This window comes from Dromiciops gliroides, chromosome 3 (assembly GCF_019393635.1).
Source record: "Dromiciops gliroides isolate mDroGli1 chromosome 3, mDroGli1.pri, whole genome shotgun sequence".
Lineage (NCBI taxonomy): Eukaryota > Metazoa > Chordata > Mammalia > Microbiotheria > Microbiotheriidae > Dromiciops > Dromiciops gliroides.
Genome location: NC_057863.1, coordinates 65,682,697 through 65,698,203, shown reverse-complemented (window position 1 = coordinate 65,698,203; position 15,507 = coordinate 65,682,697). Strand labels below are relative to the sequence as shown.

Here is a 15,507-nt window from a genome sequence, read left to right as displayed (position 1 = left end):
GGTGGTATAAAATTCCTTTTCAAATATCTCACTAACTACCATGAATTATGAAAGTCAAATCCAATATATTTCTATGATCCAACAGAATCTTTTTTCTAAAAGCCATAACTATTGCCTGCTTCTCAATCAATTGGAATGCCACACAGTTGATCAATACTCTCTTTTAAGTTAGTTAAAAGATCTGAACAGCCATTTGGCAACCACCTATCTTAGTCACCCTAATGAACAAATCAGATGTGGCAATTCCATCTATTGCTCAGCAATCTGATAAGCCACCTATGGGCCAATTCTGAGTTATACTAGACTGTAACTGTGTAGTACTGATATCTATAATAAAGATAGCAAAAATAAAAGTCATTGCTACGTATTTTAAAAAACCAGTTTAGGAAAATATTGGAAAATGTTGTCTTATCAGTAACTTTTAATTTCTATCATTGATCAGACCTAGAGGGCATTATAAATGAAATTTTTAGTCCCTATCACAGAAGTACAATAACTACAAATATGATTTAGTTCATATATATGTACACATATATATTTAACATATATGATACATACACACACAAAATCACAATCTTCTGTTTGAAATGTAAAGTTATAGAAACAGAGGTAGCAATAAGCTACACACACAAATTACTCGATAAAAATCACCATTAGCTATTAATGAGATACTGCTTAGAATTCTTAGAAGATTAGAATAATCAAAAAATACATCACAATTTGCTGTCTATGACCACAAATCAAATCAAAGGGCTCTTACCAACTTTGTATCACCTCCTAAGGGAAATAAAGATGGTTTATGTCAAAATTAATTTTACTTAGGAGTGGTGTCTATCTGTGCATTGTGGAAGTGAGTGTGTGCCTGAGAGAAACAGCCATAGCAGTTTATAACATGTTTGTCCAAAGATGGACAGGGCACAGTGATGGACAGGTTATTCACAATGGGTCCATCTTAATCAACTGGGCTGGTTGGATTGGAGTGACCCAACCATCTCATCATATCTGACTCACCCATACATTAACACATGCCTACACACATATTGGTGCTTTGCTCTTTTACCAAACATTCCTAGTACAAAACTATGTTTTAAGAAATGAGGGCCCTTTCTCTTTAACTGAGGATCAGTCAAGTGTATCTATTGCTTCAGTGGGTTCATTTAAATTGCATAGGATACATCAAGCCAGTTCAGATCTAAGAGCCTGTTAGCAAATGTGTTTGACCTTCTGCTGATTATAGCAAGATCATTTGTTTTGTCAGAATTATAAACGTCTTAGCCTTGCCACCTGGAGCTTTTGGACTTGCTCATTAGACCCCTCTGTCCCACTGCATCCCACAGGGGCTGCTAATTACTGGCTTTACTCCATTTAGTCTCATCTCTGATTTAATTATGTGCACTAAGGCCTAATGAAAAGTACAATATGGCTGTTCCTACCTTGGCATTCTCCATTTCTCTCTTCATGCCCAGCATTGCATAGACAGTTGCCAATGGGTACCAGCCATTCACCATCTGCCCCACAATACATTTTTGGCACATCCTTCTCTTCTGAGTTGTTGACACAGGAGCCTCGAACTTCCACTAGGGAGGATGTATCAGCCCCAGTGATGGTATCTGGAAATTGAGCCAGATTGCGGACTGTCAATGGGCACTTCTTGTAGAAAACCCGAACAGACACTAGGGCAATGCAAGCTCCGACATCCTGAAAAGCCAAATAGAACCCTTTCTTGCTCAATGGCCCCACATCTCTGATTTCAGTGTTCAACTTCATGATTCTGTCCCCAATGTCCACTTGGGTGAAGCTCTCATCAGCAGCAATGGTGTCGATCTTGGCAAACTGGCTTTCTCTGATAAAGCGCTCTTTGTCATTGTTGGATTCATAGTAGTACAAGTTAAAAGTCTCTTTGCAAGTTCCCATAACTCCTGGTAGGCTATTGCAGTCCCTCAGTGTGAATTTAATCTCAATATACACTCTCTGAGCCCCTTCCCGGGGAATCCAATCAGTTCGTAACCAGTTGTTTTGGCTGGACTCCATCACATTGCAGACTTGGTAAGTACGGATTGGAGTATTTTTCTCATCCATAATGCTCACTTCTTCCCACTGTGAATATCCAAAGAGAAATAAACCCAATGAAAATTTACATTAAAGCATTACTTGGTAATCCTGTCTTCCTCTAGTAGGACCCTAATTTTATTTGTTTCCAGAACTACTAAAAGATAGGTAAACAAAACCTGAGAAATACAAAAACCAACTACAGAAGTCTCTTAAGAGATATACAATCATAATCAGTTAGAAGATATCTTGGTGGCTAAGCATTTTTCAATGGTTCTATCTCTTGAATAGACCCAGGTAATCCCATTTATGGTGAGTTTATTGTCTGTGAGTTCTCCACAGTTATTTCTGGTGGTCTAGCAGCCTCCAGTTCACCTATTACAACAGCCCCAATTGGAAGTGGCAACAGTTCAAATTTGCTTATAAATGAAAACCCAGTAATGTGTATTGTTTCAACAATTGAGCAGAGACCTGCAAATTAAGGACAGGAAGAGTGTAGCTTGCCAAAGGAAGACAATTATCAGTTAATTAGTAGAACTCCTGTCAGAACTTTGCTCCCTAATACCTAAAAAATGTCAGTCTTTCTTTTTGGCACAATCACTGTTCTTTAAAAAAAAGAAAAAAAAACATTCACACCATTCTGTGATCCTAAGTAATCCCAAGAAAATGGGCAGTCAACAGTAGAGCCAAGAATACCAGATATGGGGCCATTTGCAATGGAAGCTCTAACTCTAAAACCATTTGTTCCTATAATCATCACGTATGTTTGTTTATTCCTTTGGAAATTTCAGAAATCCAGAAGTTTTAAGAAAGGAATATGGCATTGGACCCACTTTATTTCACTCTAAATCTGCCTTGAAGAGTGGAAAATAAACTAGCAGATGGAAATCATGTCACCAAGAAGGAGAAAATATAACAAGAGTGGTAGCCGTGATATGCAGGCTGAATTTGATGTGCCTGGAAAATCTGCTTGGTCCTAGGTGTTATTCAAAGGATTACAGATGTAGAGACCATTGAGTTCAACCCCTTTGGTTTATAGAGGAAACTGAGGCTCAGGAAAATACTTGCCCAAGTTCATGCAGGTTGTATCTGAGGTAGGATCTCTACCCAGGTCCTTTGATTTCAGAGCTAGGGTCCTTCCCATTATACCTCATACTTCCCATATCACTTGTTAGAGATGCCCCTCCCTACATTGGAACAAGTTTGGAGGCATAATAGGCTGGATTGTCCACCTCAATCACTCATTAACATCCAATCTCCTGAATTTCTATAGACCTGACATAAATCTGCCAGAGTAGCAACACTAGAATATCACTAGAAGGAAAAGAGGTGACTTTAAAATGTGTATTATATAATAGTTCCACTTAAACCTTTGTTTTGCACAAAGAAGTATATAAAATTATTATATATCTTCCAGAGGCATCCCCAGAGATACTATTGAATATTAGTAGTGGAGAAAATTAGCTATAAGTGAGAGAGTTCATAGCATATTTTCTTTTATCTCATAAATATATAACATGTTTATTTTATCTGCTACCATTGAAAAAGTTGAATTAAGAGAGCTAGGTCCATCTTTGAAGTATGAAATATGAATGAAAATTTATTTTCTTCTTTCTAATTTGCAAGCAATTGCCAGTAATTTCCTTTATTTGGGAAAACAGTTGAAGAATCCAATATATGATCTCCACCCCTTCTTCCCCCCCTCCGAAATATTCACTAAATTATTCCACCTCAGAGTAAAAGGGAATATCTTAATCTAAACTGAGACACGCAGGTTTTGTCTACACAGTGTGAAATAGGATATCTGAAGCCCCAAAGTGGGATTTTTCCACCGATACTTCCTGCTTGACTAACTACATAGCTCAAATTAACTGAACCACTGACAAAACTCCCCATTCACTGCATCCTAGGGTATACAGAGCAAGACCATGAGTGGTCAGCTCTTTTAAATGAGAATTGCCCTTGAATGAAGTTCTATGTTAAAAGGATACCAAGGAGATTAAGTTCTGTAGAGTTGGTCCCATGGATGAAGGTGGGAGAGAATAAGGAGTCTCCCATGACTTATGATGGTTTGTTTGGTGTCTTTTCCAAAATATGTTCTTATTAACAAAAATCAGTCAATGAGGCTAGATGGTAATCATTATTGTCCCAGGGTAACTATATTTCAATCAGATTCCCAACCAAAAAGAAAAGATACCAAATGTCGTAAATAACAATAAGAATGATACATAACTTTATATTATTTTATATAGCACTTTACAGTTTGCATCTCTCTTTACATATGATGAGCAGTTAAATAAAAAGGTAGACAGTTTTAACAATACAATCTAACTCCTATTAGAAATCCAAAGCATTAAGCTTTTTCAATTATGAAATTTAGATAAAAGTATAAATTAAGTTTATTAATTGTATTAGGGCTACTCTGTATTCGGGAATATGTAGTCCAATATAATTCATAAGTTTTATCACCACCATCTCATAGTATTGGACATTTAAAGAATTGTCTATGATATACCCATAAGGCAGTTCTATAGTATGTGTGTGTGTGTGTGTGTGTGTGTGTGTGTGTGTGTGTATGTATCCAGGAATGGTTTCCAATAAATAAATAAATAAATAATCTTTTTTTTTTTTTTTAAAGAAAAGGAAGATGGAAAAAAAGTTTTCTGTCTCTAAAAAATGACTAGGATGCTCTTTCAACAATTCCTGGGGAAAAAATTGAGAATATGTTAATTTGCAATATAAACTTGCAAAGAAAAAGACAGCCTATAGAGTAGGCTCTCAAATTTGTCACTAACTTGCTTAAAGTAGGCCACATGTACAGGGATTTAGTGAAATGTCAGGTCCAACGTAAAACTGTAGGCATTCCCGCCTCAAACCAGAGAATAGCTTTCAATAAGGAAAATCTGGCAAGTTAACATGATTAATAATTCACTGACACCTTCCATCTTCAATTTTACTGGTAGGTCTCATATATTTTAATCTACAGAGAAGTACCCCTGGTGCAGCCGAGAAAGCCTGTCTGAATCAGTGACCTTTCCAGGGTATAGGATTAACAAGAAGCCTGACTCTCACTGAGATAAAGCTGTACATTTCTCCACTGTCAAAGGATGAGGGCAATTGCCTACAATCAACAGTGAATACAGCCTGTCTACACTGCCAGAGACCTGCCAATCACACTGCCCCTTTAAGAAAAAATGGTTTTGAGGAGAGTCTAGTATTTTTTAGCACAAACCCACCGAAAACTGCAGTCAAGTTCAGGCAAAAAGAAAACAAAACAAAAATCAATGAGGCAAAGTAATATTTCATTATTATTTGAGTCAGATGGACGAGTTAAATTTCTGCTGGAAAAGAGACTAAAAAAAAAGCAGCCTAAAATTTCTGCAGCTCCACTAGCCATTCTTTGCCTTCTTTTTAGAAGGAGAACGTGTTCACCTGCAATAGCTCCTATAAATCTTTTTCCTTATAAATCACTCAAGTGTTTACTCAGCTCATGGGTGTGTGGCACCATACTGGGGACTAGTTCTTGTATTTTGCCTTAGTAAAGCCTCTTAATCTTGCAACCCCATTATTTTCAATCAGCGAATCTTAGTCACAGAATACTAAGAGTGTTAGGCAGGGTCATTTGTTTAATTTCTAAAGGATTTGAGAGTTATTTTAATTTGGCAGGAGCAAGATGCACAATGCTGACATATTTCAAAGACTGTTTCCTAGGACTAATAATTAAGCGGGGGATGGGGAGGGAGGAGAAATGTTACCATTTGCCTATTTTCATTTCTTACATCTTCAGATGCAGGCAGTGATCGGCAAGTGCTACACATACTGAGACAAATTAACAGTGCATATTTGCATATTTGCAAGGAAGATGAGGTCTCTCCTACTTAACCAGCTATTCCCAACCCTTAGCACCCTAGGGTAGAAATTTTCTAACTTTCCACATTCAGCACAAACAATGCCCAAATCTTAGCTCTTGGGTCGTTTTTTTTGTTGAAGACAATCGATGCAACTGGCACAAGATCAGATGGCTTCCCCACAAAGTACAGTGGGAAACACCAATGACTGGAGGTTGTGAAATGGAGGTATGAAGTTTTAAGGATGAGTATTCTCAGATTTGGACCTGCTTGCATGCAGTAAGACCTGCCTTCTCCCTCTTCTATCTTTATTTATTCACTTTCTTAACCTGGAAATAACACAATTGTTCCAAAGTTAACCCCTGTAAGGTCTTCCACAGCTATAACAGAAATAGGCATAGATTCCAATTTGGTCCCCAGATCATGTTTCTTGTCGGTATTTTAGTTTTAAATAGGCATCTAAGTCCATGCCTCAACCAATCTCCTAATTTTGAAACCCCTTTCTGCCCTTTTGGTTTCTAGTTCTTCCATGACAGAGTTATCCAAGGGGAGTATAGGATTTCTCCAACAAAGCCTAATTCACTTCATAGGCCACGGAGGAAATCTGACCTCCTTACCACAATCAACAATAATCGAGCCATTAGGACTCTCCAGAAACTTACTAATCACTCTTAAAAAAAAACCAACCCTCTTTTGATCAGCTACCCATTCAGAACTTACCCCTCCTTCCAAAGGGCTGGCTATCCACCCAAGCTCTCCCTGAACCGATCTGGAATCCAATAAGGTAACTGCAGAAAAACAAAGCAAAATAGATTAATTTCCAATCACTAAAAGCCAATAGTACAGAAACTATTTGCTTGAGCGTTTCCATATGTGAGGAGGGTAAGCAATCCAACTCTGATCTAAACCCAAACTTTGTTTCACTTATGTAAATAATCATTATTCACTTGATCTTCTCCCCCCTTTAAATCTGCAAGTTTTTATTTATTTAACTTGCCTAGCAGTTAAAATTCCTTCCAAGGACTCTGTTAATCCACTTGGTTTTAAAGATAAATGCAGAATTCCAAATAAAATGAGAAGACAATATGGGGCAATTAATAAACTCCAGAGTAAAATATGCAGATATCTATTCGTGGCAAAGGATGGAATTATATTTATTTTCACAAGTTTCAGGTGACTATATAACCTAACTGCCTGGCAAAGTCATAATTGAATTCTTTATGAGACTTCCCCAAGGAGCATAAAAGACTAAAGGTTCTTCTTTTTTCCTCTTGCTTGGCTTTTTTTCCCTTTTTCCCTCCTTTTCTGCTTATCACAACTAAACCTACATGGCATGAATGTGGGAGAAATATTTTTTAAAATAGCAAAGTTTCAAAGAAAAGACGCCTGATGTGTTCCAGAATCACAGCCCAGTATGGAGAATAGCAATAGTCTATGGTCTCTTGGTGGAGGTGGTTTGATGTTACTGCCTTTGTTTTTCCTTTCACACCTCGGAAGGGAATTAAAGGTTGTAATTTTAGGTATATACAGTAGTATCTAATGGATTTGATATGCTTCTGTCACCTTACCTCGGAGTTGCAAACCAGGGAGTTATGTATGAGACTACAGAAGTATGAAAGACGTCCTTTTTTGGGAACAGCTAAGGTCATTTACCTTTATGACATTGAGACAGGGCAAATGAATTCCCAATCCTCTATCCCCATTCCCTTTCCCACGGTCCCTGATGATCTGGAGGCCCAAAGATCCACTAAAAATGAACCAATGGCATATTAACTTGATCAGCAAGGCCATCCAGAAGAGGGTGAGGGGTAACAATTCCCCGGAATGTGTATGATGAATCCTTCCTTACTCCAACACCGCCCCCTTCCCATTATCCCAAATTCTTTCCTCCCCAGTGGTCCCCCCTTGTCCCAATCCATCTAGTTATAATCTATTTCTCTATCTTTTCTTCCTCTGCAAGGACTGAAATATCTTTAATCTGTTGATTATTTTAAAATGTAAACGCCATCTCCCCAACCTCCCCCCCCCCCCACCTCCAGCACCTAGGTCTCCCTCCACCCTTCCCCCACCTCCATATCTTTCTTCTCTCCCAAGAGAAAAGCATGCTACATCCATTTGGATTAATGTAAGGTGGATTAAGGAAACAAAGGGAACAATGCGACCCAATTTACAAAAAAAAGGGGGGGGGTGAAAGAGAGGGTAAAATGGGAGAAAAGGAAACGTGATGAGAATCAAAAGAAGCAACAAAATGAATTTATTGAAAAAAAATAAAGGGAGGGGGAATTAGAGGAGGAGACATCCTGGCTTCTCCCTACTGCGGCTACTTTGGTGGGTTTGGGCAACGGCTATTTCACCCCAACTCCAAGTTTAGACTATCTAGCCACCCTAGCCCCAAGGCTCTCCTTCCTTTCCCCAGAAAAAAAGAAAGAAAGAAAAGAAAGGAAAGGAAGAAAAGAGAGGAAAGGGACTCTGCGTTTGGCGACAAACAGGAATACAGGAGTCTCTCGGGACAGACTATCAAGTTCACGAAGTAGCAGAGGGAGCGCACAGGGCCTGGAGATTATCGGCTGCCTAACCTCCTCCACAGGACCCCCGCCTCCCACATATGACAAGCTGACTCAGGAGAATAGGCCCTGCGTGATCTTGGGGGACGGAGATGAGCTAGAAACATCTTCCCCTCCCTCACAGAGAGTTTTTCTCCGTAGTCAGGTGTGTATGTCTCTTATCTCTAACCTTTATAGTTCTGGGTATCCGTCTACTTCTACAATATGTGGCTGAGACTGCGTTGTTTTTCAACCCCCTATCCCTTCCTACGGAGAAAATGATAGATTGGATAGGAATGCGTAGATAGACTAGAGATAGATTGATATCAATCACTCTTTCATACACACACACACACACACACACACACACACACACACACACACACACCCCTTCTCTATTGCCTCCCTTCTAAGGAAATCATACTAATACATTAACCATTAACCCAGTTTCTTGGACATCACAGATGCGCTCGGTCCAGACGCACAGAGAATGAGCGGAGAAAGAGCTAGGTCCCTAAGCTGTCCAAATCCTTTCTTTTGGAACTAAGACGCCACCTCCAGGGACGCTCGCAGGGAGGGCCGCGAAGGGAAACCCTACAATCTGTTGGATTCCAACTTGCTTCTCCTTCCCCGAGAGCAGTGAGGATTATTTTAGCGGAGGAATGAGAAGGCTCCCAGACCGCCAGTGCCAGGAGCGCATCCAGGAGTGTAGAGGTAATCCAACATCTGAGGCACGTCCCTGAAAAATCAGGTCACTCACTTTCTACTGCTGGCGCAGCCGCCGCCGTCCCACTGCAGCCCCAAAGCCTTATTTCTCAGGTTTAAAAAAGAAGAAGAAGAAGAAAAGAAAAAGAAAAAAGAAAGAAAATAGCTCTGAGAAAGGGGGAAAAACCCAACTTTAAGCCGCCAGGAGCGAGGGATGAAGTCTCGGAAGAAACAGAATCTCCTACCCCACCCCTTTCCAAACGCTAGACTTGCATCTCTCGCCCACCACTAACTCTCGATCCTTTGCAGAACTCCCTTCTGGGATCTGCGTGGCGTTGTATTACACCGTTCTCCGATGCCCGGTGCCCCGTCCCGTTCTCTAGAGACACTGGCCCGCGGATGCTAATGAACTTTGGCCCCTCTCACCAAACTTGGGCAGGCTTGCAGCTTGCAGCCCCCGCGGCGCCCACCTGAACTACCCCAATCCCCCCCCCCTCCCGCCCTTCCGTCCTCTCTCTTCTCTGGCTTGCACTACCCTGGCCCATCCCATACATCCAGGAGGCTGGCGCACACTCGGACCCCGGATCCAGTATCTCCGCAATAACCGGGGAAACCATCCTCTCTCCTTCGCGTCCGTCCTCAGAGCGCTCACCCGGCAAACCCTTACCTTCGTTGGCGGGATATATCCTAGAACCGGTGACACCATTGCAAATCCCAAACAGGAATGAAAAGAGGATGAAATAGAAAATCCCAGCCATGATTTTGTCGATGCCAGCGCTGCTCCTGCCTCTTCTATCCCAGTGGAATAAATGCTTAAGTTAGGAGTGCAGCGGGCTGTAGACATTGCCAAGGGGGAGGAGAGCAGTGACGTCAGCCCGCCAGTCTGAAGGGCTGGGCCAATGGCGCGGGAGATCGCGCCGCCTCGTCCCCGCCCCGGCCTCCTGCTTAAAGTCCGCACTTCTCAGGTTTCCTCTCGTTTTTGCATTTTGCCGGGTGCTAGTCTCGGCAGAGGGAGATGCTAGTGTGCTGGGGGCTCTCCGCCTCGGGGGTTGCTTCTTTAATCTGGAGTATCAACCCTGTCCCCTAGCTGGCTCGCTCCAGCCTGAGAGTAAGGGTGAATGAGAATCAAGGGCTAGGGGGATACCATTACGACCCTTCATCTGCGGGGTCCTCCCTCACTCACTAAGTACCTGAAATAAGAGTCAAAACCCCGCGAGGAAGGGAAAAGGGAATTGTTGAGCTTGAAATGGTTCCTTAACTGAACAGAAAGAAGGGTGCGGATCCCCTTGCCTCACTGAGATGAGGTCCCTTAAAAATATATTTTCATATCTTACCACCACCACTCTCCTCCACCTCTTTAAAATATGCGCAACTGTTTCTTGATGTTTGTTTCTAATCGTGGACCATTCAATTTTCTATGAGTTTAAGACAGCTCTAGGCTAGTGGGAGTTGTGGGGTACCCAACCAATTCTCACCTCTCCTTTACGTTTCAATAACCGACTCCCATCTTCCTCCACACCCCACACACATCCTTTTCTCTTCTAGGTGGAGATGTTGGGCTCCATCTCATTCAATCAGTTAAGGAAAGCGTCAGAAACAGGGACGACAATTTCTCTCTAGGCGTCGATAATAGGGTGCCGGGGGGCGGGAGGGGGGTGCATCAGGGTGAATAGATGAATAGAGGGGTAAAATCCAAAGATGCATAGTCAGGAAACAGACTCTCACTTGCAAGTGTTTAGCAGCGCTCGGCCCCTCGCCTCCTTTTCTCAGGTGAAGTTCCAGGGAAATGAAAAACAGAGAGAGGGGAGAATTAGCTGGTCCCCCTAATCTGCACAGTTTGGGCATAAAGAAATTCGGGAGCCTGGCTCTGAATGAAGATGTGGTGTACATGAAAGGGTCAAGTTTCAAAGGCTACATTCTCTTACCCTACCCCACCCTCTCATCACCCACTTTTTAAAAGGAAAAAAAATAGAAAGTATCTCTTTCTGTCTGGGGAGAAAGTCCTCTGTAAAATACACTTAGGCACCTGGCACATCTCAATGCAGTGACAAGGTCGAGATCACATAAGTGCTGTCCATTGATTCCATTGCCCAGCGCCAATTCATCTTGGCCTCTTTTGGGGGCTGGAAGGGTGGGGGTGGGGAATAGGGCATGCATGGAGGGCAAGATCCAGGGACGCATTAACCTTCCAGGATTTCTCGCAGTTGTGTTTTCTTCTGACCATCTTCCATCTCCTCCTCTAGCTGCCCCTCCTCCTACTTCTTTTTTGTTTTCCTGGGATTTCCTCCTCAGCCTAAAAAAACAGTCAGCGCTAACCTCCCCCCCTCCCCCCATTACCTCCCGTCCCCCCACCCCCACCCCCTTCCAGGGCAGCAGCCCAGGGTTTTGCTGCTGGCTCGGCTCCGGCCCGAGCGGTTGCAGCTCATTTTAAACCAATAGCGCCACCTTCTGGACAAACGTAGGTCCAGGAGGCGAGGGCAGGCGGAGCAAGAGGAGGGAAAAGAGGGAGAGGGGAGGGGGCGCGGGGGTGCAGACAAAGACGTCAATGTGACAAATCAATGGAGAAAGAAGGGTCTTTCGCTCCAGGAGGGCATCCTTCTGCCCCACAACCTTCCGCCGCAGCCTTGTGCAGCCGCAACCCCCACCCCCGGAAAAGCTTATAGCTGCTGAAGGAAAGAATGGGCAAGCATTTGAAGGAGAAAGTCAGGCTAGCAAAAAGGAGCGTTCTTTCCTAGAGGCAGCTAACAGCTGTCTTTAAAGTGTGATCTATGCATGTGAATGGTGAGAGGGGCAGCAGGTGGGGATGGGGGGGAGAGAGGAAAGAGGAGAACAAGCCCGTTAATACCCTGACTTACTTCCTCGACTGCCTAACCTTTCCCAAGTCTTTAGGAGCTGCGGCACTCTTGGACTTCCCACTTGAAGCGGCCCGGTTTCTCGTGAGGGTTCATATCCGAACCCAACCCCTTCTCCCGCCTTTAGCTGCGAGGGAGTAGAGATCGGCCCTTTGCAATCAGCTAGACAAGGGTTGTTCGGAGAAAGGGGTCTTATATCCCAGCGACCTTCACATTTAGTTGCTATGATTATTAATTTCAGCATATTAGAGGGGGGAAATGCTAAATTTCAATATTTTTAAACAGAGAAAACCCTTTTAGAAAAGTCTGTTCCCCCCTCCCCCAAAAGAGCATTTCTGGGTTCCCTTCAACTCCCTCCAGGGTTTGGGGGGAGGACAATAGATTTTCCTGGGCCTGTCCATTTGACTCACCCAACAATAACCAACGCTAGAATTTTTCAAATGGTTGTGTGCTGTCTCTCCTGATGAGCATTTCTATTTTTGCCTGTGTGTATTTGTTTGAAGTGGGCCATAGGCGGCTGCCTGAATCCTTAAAAAATCAGGGAAATTTCTCAAACATGTACTGACTTTTAGGAATATGCAGCCAGAATATTAAAGGAAGCCTTCCCAGCCACAGCTGCCTGAAACCAATGCATCATTTAACTGTGATACACTGAGTGACTTTTTTCGTTTTCTGCTGCTTTTTCATTTTGAGGCCCCATAGCAGCCTAATAATTTGGAGGGCTAAGAGTTCTGCATGGAAAAAGACCTGGAACATAACTGCTCCCCTTTGAAACAGCTTTGTGCTCTAGGTCAGAAATCAGCTGCTTAAAATTCTCCTGTACATTGCCACATTGTTCCAACACGAAGAAAAGTGCTTGAACAGCCAGACTCCTAAAAATAGGGCAAAGGGGAAGAAGGGGCGCTTGGATTGGCCACAGTCTCCTCCACTAGCAATTCAGAATTCCTGTTTTATCAGGAAGGAAATGCCCACAGGTGTTGAAAGAGATCTCAAGGCATTTACCCACAAGCGCCAATGATATAATAAATGACCTCTTTTTAAAAAATTTGCTTGAGCTCTTTCTACTCTTTAAATGATTTTCTTTCCCCTCTGTAAAGAAACACTGACCAGATATATACACTGCCAGAAAATTGTTTGACACTTTGGATTCATCTTTGCTACAAGGTCAAATGTACTTCAAAGTCCACTTAATGGCAAAACAAAAGGAAAGGCACCAACATGTGAAATATCTCCTTTAGTTTCAATGTTGCCCAGGTCCTGACTTGAAGTCCTTATCTTAAAGTCATTTAATGCACACTAACCCAAGATTGCCTTAACTTTTGAAATGTGTTATTATAATTTAAAGTCTAACCCAATAGACATATTTATGAATAGTAGTCTGGATCCTGGTGATCCACAGTTGTAAGCCTAAAAGGGGAAGTAAATTTGACCCATGGATTATTTTTTTAATTTTTTTGTTTGTTTGTTTTGTTTTGTTTTTGCAGGGCAAAGAGGGTTAAGTGACTTGCCCAGGGTCACACAGCTAGTTAAGTGTCAAGTGTCTGAGGCTGGATTTGAACTCAGGTCCTCCTGAATCCACAGGCCAGTGCTTTATCCTCTGCACCATCTAGCTGCCCCAACCCATGGATTATTAAACAATAGAACAGTGAACAAGACATTGGGTCAGTCTTGGTCAGGGAATGAAACCCACAACCCCTTTAGCTAACTTCCCTATGGTACAGTCTCTTGATCAGAAAAATGGTGCATGGTAAAAAGAAAACCTTTAAATAATCTTGATTCTCCCCTTCCATAGCAAGAGGTCATTTCCTGAATTCTAAGAATGTCAAAAGTATTCTTCTCACCTCCACTGTAGTAGAGGAAAATGATTTCTCCCACCTGCAAGTAAACCCTCAAACTATTTCTTCTCATTGATTTGTGGAAGCCCAATCTTCCAATAACTATTATATAAATTAGATCTGCCAAAAGGTTTAAAGACTAGAAATGTTACCATTCTGTCTCTGTCTCTTCCTTTCTATATATGTATATATGCAATTGGAAAGCAATGTCCCGCCTTTGATAAGGGCTAGCCTTACAGAGAGAGAGAGAGAGAGAGAGAGGGGGGGGGGGGATACAGACAGAGACAGAGAGAGATAGAGGAGATAGAGCTAGAGAGATAGAGATGTATATACACACAGGGCATCCCAAAAGTCTTAATGCCTTTTTTTTTTTGTGAGGCAATTGGAGTTAAGTGACTTGCCCAGGTTCACGCAGCTAATAAGTGTCAAGTGTCCGAGGCCTCCCCGCTGCCTTTTTAAAAATATTGAAGCTTAATATGCCTTTATACCTTTCAAAATTATTTCACTTTCTTTTTTCACTAAGTTTACAAATAGACATCTTATATTTTGCCATCTAGGACTTATTTTTCATATGGGCAGAATCAGGAGATCTGAGTTCTAGTTGTTGCCTGCCACCATCTGGCTAAAAAGCAGCTTTCTATAATCTTAGGCAAGTCTCAGGATCTCTTTTGTTATTCCTTATTTTTTCTCATGAGCCCCTAAGTGACACAGTGGATAGACTGAAACCTCTGGAGTCAGGAAGACCTGAGTTCAAATCTGACCTCAGATACTGTTCAACCCTAGGCAAATCACTTAACCTAGTTTGTCTCAATTTCCTCATCTGTCAAATGAGCAGGAGAAGGAAATGGAAAGCCACTCTAATATCTCTGACAAGAAAACTTCAAATGGGGTCACAGAGTCAGACATGATTAATGGACTAAAATAAAAATCTCCCTTATAATAGCTCATTTTCAAAGACTTTCCATTGGAAGGGACCTCAGAGGTGATTCAATCCAAATTGTACCTGACCTAGTATTCTTTCTACAATTTCCAACCTTCTAGCCTTTGTTGAAAGACTTCTCATTAGAGGGAGTCCACTGCCTCCCAAGGCAACCCAGTGCATTTTTTGATAGGTCCAATTTGTAAAAAGTTTTTCTTCTACATCAAATACAAATCACCTTTGTTCTTTTCATTTATTACCCCAACTCTAGCTCCATGATTTGGAGGCAAATAGAACAAGGCTAATCCTTTTCTTACACAACAGCCCTTCAAATATTGAAGACAATGAATCTGAATAATTCCCCTTTTAAGGGTATGATACTTAAAAATTTACAAAACACTTCTCTCAACACAACTTTTTGAGATATCTAGTGAATGTAAATATTATTATCCCAGTTTTAGAGATAAGGAAAAAAAAGCTCAACATATTTAAGTCACTTCCCTGAGGTTATTTTCTTCATCCATTTTTTTTTCCAGTCATACTTGGCTCTTTGTGACCCTATGTGAGGTTTTCCTGGCAAAGATACTAGAATAGTTTGCCATTTCCTTCTCCAGATGAAGAAATTGAGGCAAACAGGGTTAAGTAACTTGCCCAGTATCTGAGGCCTGATTTGAACTCAGGAAGATGAGAATTCCTGACTCCAGGCCTGGCACTCTAGCTACTTCAAAACCTAGCTGCCTGGGGTTATACAGTCAG

The 15,507-nt window shown here is 41.9% G+C and overlaps 1 protein-coding gene across 3 annotated transcripts in view; it reads right to left on the bottom strand.

Moving 5' to 3' along the window:
• The window catches only part of EPHA4 (EPH receptor A4), a 168,656-nt gene extending 158,693 nt beyond the window's left edge, over positions 1-9,963 (bottom strand). For all 3 annotated transcript variants that reach the window (XM_043994387.1, XM_043994388.1, XM_043994390.1), the window contains exons 1-3: positions 9,813-9,963; positions 6,618-6,685; positions 1,434-2,097 (exon numbers count right to left, since the gene is read on the bottom strand). In XM_043994387.1, the coding sequence (XP_043850322.1) occupies positions 1,434-2,097; positions 6,618-6,685; positions 9,813-9,903 (823 nt within the window). In that variant the 5' untranslated portion in view covers positions 9,904-9,963. The remainder of the gene's footprint in view (positions 1-1,433; positions 2,098-6,617; positions 6,686-9,812) is intronic.
• Positions 9,964-15,507: the final 5,544 nt, after the last annotated feature.